The following is a 12367-nucleotide window of genomic DNA, read 5'->3' on the forward strand; positions in this document are numbered from 1 at the left end:
TTAGTTGACAGTGGAAATTTTTGTTCGCAGTCAATGGCTTCTTTTTAGCTTTCGACTTTATTTATTTATTTATTCATTTATCTATTTATTTATTTATTTACTTAGTTATCTATTTTATGTCCATTCTATTAATTTTTCTAAATGATTGTATATCCACAAACTTTTCATCCCACTTCCAGTTTTTACTGGGACATACGTTGATTTTTTAAAAAAAAGTGTATTACATAGTTAACAGCGTCGTATCTCTCTGGGGGAAAAAATGCAATATTGCCTTATAGCCGTCATGTTAAATGTTGCCATTGGCTAGGGATCCCAAGAAAGCGCTTTGAACATATCTAGTGGATATTGCGCTATATATATATATATATGTGTGTGTGTGTGTGTGTGTGTGCGTGCGTGTGTGTGTTTGTGTGTGTGTGTGTGTTTGTTTGTTTAAAAAAAAAAAACAACAACAACAAAAACTCAGAGCTCAAAGTTCTAAGTTCTTATCGTCAGACAAAATTAAATGGTTTCGCTTTGAAACGTATAAGAGTGATCTTGTGTCCATTTAGTCTATATATAATATTATTATTATTATGTTAAACCCTGGATCGTGCTTTATTTCGATGTGCAATTGGTGCTTATGGCGGAAATGATCGCCATTTTGTTAGTTTTTAGAATCTTGCCAAATTATTTATTTTAATGGCATACTTATTTTACTCTCTAGTCAGGTCTTCATAGGGTACGCCATTCCTAGAGTCAATATATTTTTGAGTATCCAGAAAAGAAAAAAAAAAAAAGTCAAAATCGAATTGTATTATTGTCAGTTATTAGCTACGAAGACCCGAAGTCGCATCCCGAAATAACTACAGTAGGTTTATTATGTTTCTGCTTTCTTTGTCTAACTTATTGTAAATCATTCTCCTTCTTTTAGACTACGGTTTTATTTTGTTCGTTACACACTAAGTGCATGAACAGATAATGGCAACACGTTTACATAGCCACCAAGAGAAAATGGACTGAGTGAACTGTTAAAAACAAAAATGCGGCTATGTGGCTATGTGATCTAATGGCATGACACTCGCTTTCGGATCGGAAGGTCCTGGGTTCGAGCCTCGCTCGGCGCATAGTTGACTCCTTGGGAAAGACTCTTTACTCACATTCTCTCATCGTACTCAGGTGTAAAATGAGTACCTGGCCGTCAACAGCGTTGTCTCTGTAGGAAATAAATTGTAATATCGCCTAACAGACGTTTTGTCTCATTCTACATGTTACGTGTTGATGTCGGTCAGGGACCCTTTGTGAAGCGCTTTGAGCACATTTAGTGAAATTGCGCTATATAAAAAAAGCTCTAGTAAAGCTCTAAATATAAAATTGAGCTTTTATATGGAGCAATATACACTAAACGTGCTCATAACGCTTTACAAGGAGTCCCTAGCCAACAGCAACATTTAACATGTTGGAAGAGACGTGACACCCACTTGTCCACCTCCCCTAATCCCGGTTTCACTTCCCAATGGTGTCAACCTCGGGTAGTCTTGGGATCACTCCATTGGTGTCAACCTCCCATAGTCCCGGATTCACTCGACAATTGATTGTGTCCACCTCCCATACTCAAGGGTTCACTCCCTACTAGTATCCATCTCCCATAGTTCCGGGTTCACTCCCCAATTAATTGTGTCCCCCCCCCCCCCCCCCCCATATTCCCGACTTCACTCCCCACTGGTGCCCACCTCCCATAGTCTCTGGTTCAATCCCCACTGGTTCCCACCTCCCATAGTCTCTGGTTCAATCCCCACTGGTGCCCACCTCCCATAGTCTCTGGTTCAATCCCCAATGGTGCCCACCTCCCATAGTCTCTGGTTCACTCCCCACTGGTGCTCACTTCCCATAGTCTCTGGTTCAATCCCCACTGGTGCCCACCTCCCATAGTCTCTGGTTCATTCCCCACCTCCCAGTCTCTGGTTCATTCCCCACTAGTGCCCACTTCCCATAGTCTCTGGTTCAATCCCCGCTGTTGCCCACCTCCCATAGCTCTGGTTCAATCCCCACTGGTTCCCACCTCCCATAGTCTAACGGGAGGGTTGTATTTATCGATTTTGATTTGCTTTGTTTTTTTCTTTTTGTTATTGTTTTTTTTTTTTTACTTTGTTTTATCTAATGACGCTCAGATGCATATATAAGCAATATTATTAGCACTAAGAAAAGGAATGATATGACAAGGCAGCTAAAGGAAGATGATTCCGGTTTGAAGTATATACTACACTATTACTTGATGTAAGCGCTGTTATCGGTGAACTACTCTCATTTCACTCTTGGGTATGTGGTAAAAGGGAAGTAAATAGGCTTTTCTTCAAAATGTGTAAAGCGGTTTGAGCAATTATTGAATATCGCATTTTAAAAAAGCTCATATTTTTTACACAAACAAACACACACATACACACACACACACACACACACTAATATATATATATATATATATATATATATATATATAATATATAATATATATATATATAATATATATATATATATAATATAAAACACGCTCTTTGTCGATCTAAAAAACGAGGTTGAGTCTAAATATGACTACTTTTCTTGTTTAAGAAACCCAGAGCTAGATATAATATAGAAAATCTAAGCACTAAAATTAATGAGTACCGACTGATCAAACATCATTTAAAAAAAAAACAGTGCTTCATGGAGAATTTTAATTTAAAAGTAGAATGTTTTACTTTCTGCTGTAGGACTAGCTAGTAGTACATACCTTCAAGTTTTTATTTCATGTTTTATAAATGCCCAATGTGGCCACCACCAGCAGCGCAGACATCAAGCCGGTATGAGAATTCATACCAAACGCGCCGCAGCATGTCAGGGTCCACCGTGTTGATTGCAGCTGTTATTCGATCTTTCAAATCAGTTTTTTAAAAATATCATTTTAGTTGACTGAATTAGTTGCTATTTCATAGAGTAGTTATCTAAGTTTGCTTGGGTGTCATTTTCAACGCTGTCGTTAATATACCTTCCGGTGAAGCTGAATGGTGGCATTTTAGAGTCAGGGCTTATTTAAATGAAAACGTGCCTCGGCATCGGATTGGGAGGAGAGGTGCTTGACCTTACTACAAACAGTACAAAACAAAGAGATGGTTGTCAAAGGAAAAAATTTCATCTCCCCAAAATATGACTATACGTTTGACTGTTTCCCTCCCAGCCAAGAATTCGATCAGGGCAGGACAAAACCTAGTAATAGTAATCTCACCAAGACAGAGACAGAAAACAAGTTGGAAAACAGGCTATATGGGGATAGAAGACAAAGTAAGTGCTTCCCTGTCCGCTATGGGAGGACACAAGACCCCACCCAGAATGTTCGTTTGTTTTGAAATGTACATAAATCATAAAGTTAACAGCAACATTTGTTTGGTTGTTTGGTTGTTTTGTTTTTTAAAAGGTTTTAAGGCGCTAACGACACTTTAAGGTCATCGTAGCGCCAGTAAAAAGTAAGAAGATGGGATAATAAAAAAAATAATGTCTAGATTTACAATTAAAATCACTTGAGTAAAGGTAAAACAAATGAGACAGTGTCAACTTGGAAACAGGAGTAAATTCCAAGAGCAAACTATCAAGGTTCTTAACGTGAGATTACCTAGAAGTCCCATCCAGAGACAAGCAGACGATCCCACTATGAGAAATACACTCACAAATGCTTACAAAAAGACATTATTTTATTAGAAAAGATTTACGAAAAAAGAAAAAAAATGGAAAAGGAAAGAAATGAAAAAAAAAAAAACAGGACTTAATTTTCAAAGGCAAACATAATTTATTTTCTTCAAAATATAATAACTTTAAATTCATCAGTGGTTGTGGTATCAACATCAATTGATCACATAGGCATGTAAATGAATTAATAATTTCTTTATCAAGACTTTAAGAATTCATGTCATTTTAACAAAAACTAAAAGGAATATTGTAGGACTAAGCTGCTTTTAAGCAGGACACAGACACTAATTGATAGCAAAGAAAAAAATGAATACAGATTTTTCAAATTTTGGTAGATTAGTGTCATCTACTTAAATCTTTTTTTTTTTGTTGTTGAGAATTAATATTTTAAAAATTTTCCGTACAGTTCCGGAAAAGAACAAGAGTACGAAGAAAAACAGCAGTTGCTGGAGGAGCTCTTGTTAATAAATAAATGGACCAATTAAGTAGACAATAGGTTAGTACATCCAAGTAGTCTTGGAAGTCGTTTATTTGTTGCTTCTTAGAGTCGTCTTCATGAAATATTATTTGTCTGTATGGAGCATTATTCGGCCCCAAATTTGGTTGTATCATATTGAGATCTCTATCAGGCCAATGCAGAAAAGTAGTGCTCTCATAAGTGAAGACTATACCGAGTGATACTACTAAGAAAATGTTCAAGTCACTGTTGATGGGTTGAGATATAGTATAGTGAAAGAGTTGATTTGTATATAAATTTTTATTCCTTGCAAAGTTCGTTTGTTTGTTTTTTAAAATTATATATATATATATTATTTTTACTTTTGTTTTTTTTTTTTTGGTTTGAAATATAGTGACAAAAAATGTTGAGAATAACTCGAGACTTTACTTTACTTTATTTATAAAGATCTATAGCTCCATTTTTACAGAACCGACACATTATTGATATATTTTACCAACATTTGGTGTGTGTATGTGTGGTTATTTACGGCAATAATATAAAAGTCCTGTTTTATTTTTTAGTCATTTCACTGTGTGACCAATCCAGGCAAATTTCCTGGTCGTAGAATGACATTTCAGCACAATGTGGGTTTTATGGGATTGTGTTTGATCACATGTAACACCACAGCTTTTGTTTGTTTGTTTTGTTTTTGTTTTTAACTTTTATTGTAGGACTGACGTCTCAAGTGATTTGTAGATAATTTGAAGTTGTTATCTTTTATTGACTTTTAACAGAGCTCTTCAATAGTGTTACTTGCGATATTATCTCAAACTAGAAGCAGCCTTTGGGTTTTTTTCAGTTTGCCAATTCTCTCTAAATTGTTGTGTTTATGTCTGTGCAATCACTAAGCTGCAGGGTTAAATGTGAGCTGCAGGGTTAAATGTGAAATGTGTTGTTGCAGATCAGCGATCAAATAATAAAAAGACTTTCACCAATCTTGGTGTCTCAGAAAGTGAGCCATTCATTCTTTCGTTAAAGTGAAAAGAAGGTTCTTGTGTTTTATGGTGCTTCTCACTTTCAGACAAATATTCGGAACAGCCTTTTAAAACGAATAAATAGGTTCGATTTCTCACTTTTGAACCTCAAGTGTCAAATGACGTCTCAGAAGAAATTGAAATGTTTTGACATACATTGCAGGTTATGCAGCAAATGAACTAGAATTCAACACGTGCAGTAATGTCATCGTCTACTAAAAGCATGTAAACTAAGCTGCTCTAACACAAATTTGATAGACATAAAGCAGATCAAAGGAAGTACATCTGGTCTGCCTCGAGTGTCAAATCTGAAATGTTTTAACATACATTGCAGTGCAGGTAACGCAGCAAATGAACAAGAATTCAATACGTGCAGTAATGTCATCGTCTACTAAAAGCATGTAAACTAAGCTGCTTTAACACAAACTTGATAGAAATAAAGCAGGTCAAAGGAAGTACAACAGGTCTGCCTCAAGTGTCAAATGATGTCTCAGAAGAAATTGAAATGTTTTAACATACATTGCAGGTTATACAGCAAATGAACTAGAATTCAATACGTGCAGTAATGTCATCGTCTACTAAAAGCATGTAAACTAAGCTGCTTTAACACAAATTTGATAGAAATAAAGCAGGTCAAAGGAAGTACAACAGGTCTGCCTCGAGTGTCAAATGATGTCTCAGAAGAAATTGAAATGTTTTAACATACATTGCAGGCTATGCAGCAAGTGAACTAGAATTCAAGACGTGCAGTAATGTCATCGTCTATGTTTGTTTTTGCTTTTAAGGGTTTTACGGCGCTTGCAACACATAATTTAGGTTATATCAGCGCCAGTAAAAAGGAAGAAAATGGGATAGTAAAAAGTTCTAGAATTACAATTAAAGCACCCAAGAAAAAGTAAGACATAGGGGAACTGGGAACAAATAGGTTTGTTTTTGTTTTTAGGTGTTTAATGGCGCTTTCGACACTATTTAGGTCATTTAAGCGCCCGTTTCTGTCTTTTATCAGTTACATGTTCTGCAGAGGGGTTTTTCATCCATGCTCTACGTAAATTTTAAGTTCCACCCGGCTAACACGGCTCAGTCCCACACTTGGGGGGGGGGGGGGGCAAGGCACCCACCGAAGCTATACTCCTCAAGTCTGGCCTCCTCTTGTCCTTCCATGGTCCTTGGAAAAAAAAGAAAATAAAAGGACTAGAAGGATGGAGTTGGGGGACGTCCTGCCTCTTGGCCATTCTTTCGGATTGACCCTAATCTTTGCGTTGTACAAAGACTGACTGCTGATTCAGAGATGACAAACCAAGATTAAGAAAGACGTTTCATGGGGGACAGGAACTAGATATGGTTTTAAATCTAGTCCTTCCAATCTCTTTGCCTAAATGGAGGGGAGTGCCAAAAAATAGATTTGGCATCTCTGCGTTGGGTAGCTTGTGCCATCTACAAGGTAGGCTACCTACCCGTCTTTAGAGAAGCGTCAAGCCAAAGAGGAGTGTTGGGGTAGAAACACCTCGCAAAGTGAACCCCTCTCAGCCTCCAGGATCAATAGCTCCTCCTTATCGGGGTCCTCTCGTAACTGCACACCCTCAGCAGAAAGGTGCCTGCTATGCAGGATTTGGAAAGGAATATCTCCTCGTTGTACCTATTTCAATGGTACAGGGAATAGAGATATCTGGGGATAGAAGACATTTAAAAAAGCTTGTTTACCTCTCCCTCTCTCTGTCCTGGCAACTCAATATCGATTGAGGAAGAGAAATTTGGAACACATTGCAAGTTATGCAGCAAGTGAACTAGAATTCAACACGTGCAGTAATGTCATCGTCTACTAAAAGCATGTAAACTAAGCTGCTCTAACACAAATTTGATAGAAATAAAGCAGATCAAAGGAAATACAACAGGTCTGCCTGGAGTGTCAAATGATGTCTCAGAAGAATCTGAAATGTTTTGACATACATTGCAGGTAACGCAGCAAATGAACTAGAATTCAACACATGCAGTAATGTCATCGTGTACTAAAAGCATGTAAACTAAGCTGCTCTAACACAAATTGGATAGAAATAGAGCAGATCAAAGGAAGTACATCTGGTCTGCCCCGAGTGTCAAATGATGTCAGAAGAAATTGAAATGTTTTGACATACATTGCTGGCTATGCAGCAAATGAACTAGAATTCAACACGTGCAGTAATGTCATCGTGTACTAAAAGCATGTAAACTAAGCTGCTCTAACACAAATTGGATAGAAATAAAGCAGATCAAAGGAAATACAACACTTCTGCCTGGAGTGTCAAACTATGTCTCAGAAGAAATTGAAATGTTTTGACATACATTGCTGGCTATGCAGCAAATGAACTAGAATTCAACACGTGCAATAATGTCATCGTATATTAAAAGCATGTAAACTAAGCTGCTCTAACACACAAATTGGATAGAAATAAAGCAGATCAAAGGAAATACAACACTTCTGCCTGGAGTGTCAAACGATGTCTCAGAAGAAATTGAAATGTTTTGACATACATTGCTGGCTATGCAGCAAATGAACTAGAATTCAACACGTGCAGTAATGTCATCGTTTATTAAAAGCATGTAAACTAAGCTGCTCTAACACAAATTGGATAGAAATAAAGCAGATCAAAGGAAATACAACACTTCTGCCTGGAGTGTCAAATGATGTCTCAGAAGAAATTGAAATGTTTTGACATACATTGCAGGCTATGCAGCAAATGAACTAGAATTCAACACGTGCAGTAATGTCATCGTATATTAAAAGCATGTAAACTAAGCTGCTCTAACACACAAATTGGATAGAAATAAACCAGATCAAAGGAAGTACAACAGGTCTGTCTTACCATAGTGAATTGCTAAATAATATAATTTCTGATCTTAAAGCAAAGTCACCTATATCGTTCCACCGCAAGAGCCAGGCTACACTGGTAATTAGACAGTTCACCATTGAAATATCATCAGTTTTTTTCTGACTACTGCAATCCTACAGGAACTTGACTCGTCTATCAATGACTATGCTGAAAGGAAAATTCAGCTAAAACTCCTTTTCGAGAGCATAGTCAGTTTCAAAAGTGGACTGATGTGACTGTACCAAAACTAAAGAAATATTTTGCAGTTATAACAGCCATGGGAATGAACAATCACCCATCCATAAGAGATTACTGGAGCACATTTGCACCAATGTATACACAATGGTATCATATCAGATGTTTTGCAGGGATAAGTTTGAAATTATCCATAGTTCCAGTACAGCCATTATTTTTTTCAAATTTCTGGGACAAAGCAGGAAATTCCGGGACATTAGGCATGCCTGTAACAATGTTTCAAGATGGCATACGTGTTATTTTCAGTCCTGTTTTGTTGTGGCATTTGATGTTTTTGGCGCCACAAGATTGAGGATCAGGATAGGAGTGTTTGTCAACTATATTTTCGTATTTGTATTCTACGGTGACATTCGTTTCATCTTATAAATCACCCATATACATGTACTGATTTGGTTCCATTGCTTATCTGATGTTTGCCATATTTCAATGTCATATTAATTACATAATTACGTCATCAAAATTGAGCGAGATGCTGAAGGAATTCAAAAAAAGAAATTCAGATAATTACGACAACATGGGCCGTAATGCCACTGCTGTGCTGTGACGCCGATAAAATCGGCCGTAAATAAAACGGCTACCGAGCGTTATTGGGATATCTAACCGTCCCATGTGTGGTGTCTATAAACACGGAAATGAATATAGTTTATTGTCAGGGTCATTTACGGTTTGTCAAATCATAACTGTAAGGAAAAAGCTGAATTTGTTTACATCGTAAATCCAGACGCTTCCTTTGAAATTTTTGAGCCATGGCCGATCCAATGGAAGGTACATCATCAGGAATTCCTGGCGACGCTGATAGAAATATTTTTGAAGCGATACAAGCACCAAATTTATATGAATCGGACTCAGATGATGACTTTGACATTCCTCATCAAGATTTGCCGTTTTCCTCATTTTCAAGCGAATCTGAATCAGATGATGAGGTGATACCAGTTCCTCCTGCTGAAGTTGCAGACAAGTTTGGATGGGTGAAGCTATCAGATGATGTTGGATTTACTAAGGAGACCGTAAATTTTACTGTTAGACAGGCAAATGTTAGACGGGCAAAATCGCCAAAGAACATTCCAGATGGATGCACCAAACCTATTGACTATTTTTCCCTCTTCCTAAATGACAACTTCTGGCGCACGATCACAACAGAGACCAACCGATATGCCCTGCAGTTTTTTTATTTGGACAGCACCAAGGATTGGATTGCCCGTCACCCAAAAAGTCGTTACAGAAGGTTAGTATAATTATTATTTGTGCTAGTTTTATTGTAACAGTTTACTAACAATGATAATAGTAATAACTAGTAGTACTAGTACTAGTAAAATAATAATAATACTAATAGTACTAATACTAATACAATAGCATAATAAATAATAAATGAGGACTTTATTGACAAATTGTCAATGGTAAATATTGTAAGTAAATGGTGATGAAGAAAATGAAAATCGTGGTGGCATTATCTAGAGTCTTGAAGATGTAAAACCAGAGGACAGTGTTTTCTTTATCTTATTCTTTTTTCTTGGATTGATCTGTCACATCTCCAATAATTGCTGGTTCATTGTTTACTAATTTTTATTTATCTTGCCTTCCTTTATATAGCATTTTTATATGTATTGAATTTGTATCTGGGGTCATATTACAGGGATTTTTTTCTCTCTGATCTATCTGACAGATGGCCTGAAGCAGGAGTTAGTGTGGAGAAATTAAAGAAATATGTTGGCCTTCTCCTCAATATGGGCACCATCAAGAAGAAAAGCCTCAACCTGTACTGGACAGTTCGTGAATCCCAGGCCACTCCGTTCTTCAACTCTGTCATGCCTTATGATGAGTTCATCCTGCTTTCACGAATGCTCCATCTAAACAACACTGTCAGAGTTAGTGAGAGGCACTCCTGGATTTGACCCGTGGGTGAAGGTACGCTTTCTGCTGGACTTGGCCAACTCGGCCAGCAAAAATTATTACACCCCCTCTAAAAATATTTCGATAGACGAAAGTATGGTCGGCATGCGGAACCGTGTTGTATATATTCAATTTCTACCAAATAAACGCCATGCACGCTTTGGCATAAAGAAGTTTGAACTCTGCGACTCAAATGGATTCCTTTTTCATATGGAGTTATACGCTGGCAAGGACCTGGACATAGAGCACGATGAGGGCCAGGCCTTCGCTGTTGTCAAACGCCTGCTACAAACGTCCAGTCTGCTGAATAAAGGCCACCATTTATTCACAGACAACTTCTATACTAAGCCTCGACTAGCCCGATTCCTCCTGGACAACAACACAATTCTCACTGGCATCGTCCGAGCCAACTCCAAGAAAATGCCAGTTGACGCCAAGGAAAAATGCCAATGTGCTCGCTCTTTCTTTCCGCGAGAAGAAATCGCAAACAAAACCTGTCCTTGCTCTCAGTACTGGCCACAATGCCACTGTCTCGTCCCGCAACATCAAGGGCAAGGATGTTCGCAAGCCCGAGTTGATATATGACTACAACAGCTACATGGGTGGCGTCGACCTCAGCGATAAAAAAGTTTATCACCTCGCTGCAGAGCGCTCGACCAGGTGGTACTGGAAGAAAGTCTTGCACAACATGCACTCAGAAAAGCCAATGTCCCGGTACCGTTATCTGGTTGAGATCATCGAGTCCCTCTGCAGAGACAACCAGCCCCGCCATCCACCGACTCCAACTCCAATGCGAACGGCCCCTGTCGCAGAACATCGACTCGTTTTGCTTGACGGCAAGAAGGAGAAGGACTGCGTCGTATGCAGTGTCCGCACCGAGGACAAAAAAGTAGTGCTGGGAGAAAGCGTTCTCGTCACTGGTGCCCAGCTTGCCAGGTGGGCTGTCACGAGCGGTGTGAGGAATGTCTGGAGCATGTAACAGACCAGGGCCTCAAGAGGCGGCGGCGTAATTGAGATGTCCATGCACCTTCTCCCTTCCTGATGATTGGATTACCTTTGACTTCTGTAAGTTTTTTTTTTTTACTTATACTGTATCTTAGATCATGAAAATTGTACATTTACTTTTATATAATGGGTGTAGATCCACTTCCATTGCCCCATATCACCACTGTGATTTTCCCCCTTTTCGGTCTGTGTCGTTGAAAAGCCTGCATATTTTTTCTAAAATCAGCCAAAATCCCATAAACCTATACATTTATAGAAAGAGGAATGTTTTCCCTACAATTTGATGTGCATTTTGTTGCAGTAAATTCACAAAAAAATTATTTGGAAGGGTTGGAATCTAACATTTTTATGTTGGTGACCTTCACTTCTTACACTGAGGTCAAGGTCAAAATATATATATTTTTTATTTTCAATATTTTTTTTGTAAAGATCATTCATCCCTCTTTCAGAAAATCTTCAACCCTCTTTCAGAAAATCTATAGTTTTATAGGTCTAACTCGAGAAAGTCCTTGTCATTTTGGCATTTTTATGAGGTATAGTCAATACCCCAATCAGGCCTTCACATTATGGCCTTTTGCCTGACACAGTTCCTGGGTTTAAGACATTAGATTTTATGCAAAACACCCTTTATTATAAGTTGTTTTTTTTTAAAAGATGCTTCAGAGGTTATTGGACCAGCAGGAGATTATAGGGGTTATGAAATCAATAGGAGGCCATTTGTTTGTATAGGGGATTGAAAAGTTGTATTATTTCTCACAGGTTCCATAATAGAGATTTCGATCATCGGTGATCGATGGTCACGCCCATTTTCTTTCCTCTCGTTTCGCTTTTAGTGCTCTTAATAATATGCCCCCAAATAGCCATTTTATAATAATTGACTTAATCTTATACAATAAAAACCTCAAAATGTCTAAGAATATTTTATCTTTTCCTTCTAAATCACAATAAATATGAAAGTATTTGTGTCAGTAACTCGGAACGTCCCTCAACTTCCGCCATCTTGTTTTGACAGTTAACTTGTCGTCTCTACTCACAAATTTATTCAAAATAAACTAATTATATACATTTTACAATGACTTATTATACTGAAAAAGAGATCTACGATATATTCTATATGGATGAAGACAGTGACAATGAAAATTACGCAGCTGTTCCCGAAAGTATGATGACTGATGGGGACCTGCCCTACTCACCAAACCTGG

At 37.9% G+C, this 12367-nt stretch overlaps 1 protein-coding gene across 1 annotated transcript; it reads left to right on the plus strand.

Moving 5' to 3' along the window:
- The first annotated feature begins 4514 nt into the window (after positions 1-4514).
- On the plus strand, positions 4515-10012 carry LOC144974547 (uncharacterized). Its single transcript, XM_078917516.1, has one exon. The coding sequence runs from the start codon at positions 9017-9019 to the stop codon at positions 9503-9505; it is 489 nt and encodes a 162-aa protein (XP_078773642.1). The 5' UTR covers positions 4515-9016; the 3' UTR covers positions 9506-10012.
- Positions 10013-12367: the final 2355 nt, after the last annotated feature.

This window comes from Berghia stephanieae, chromosome 6 (assembly GCF_034508935.2).
Source record: "Berghia stephanieae isolate SIO BIC M18660-M18661 chromosome 6, UCSD_Bste_1.3, whole genome shotgun sequence".
In the NCBI taxonomy this organism is placed as follows: Eukaryota; Metazoa; Mollusca; class Gastropoda; order Nudibranchia; family Aeolidiidae; genus Berghia; species Berghia stephanieae.

Bases quoted from the DNA above. Each gene is read 5' to 3' on its own strand.
- LOC144974547 (XM_078917516.1), top strand. From the start codon at position 9,017: ATGGCCGATCCAATGGAAGGTACATCATCAGGAATTCCTGGCGACGCT.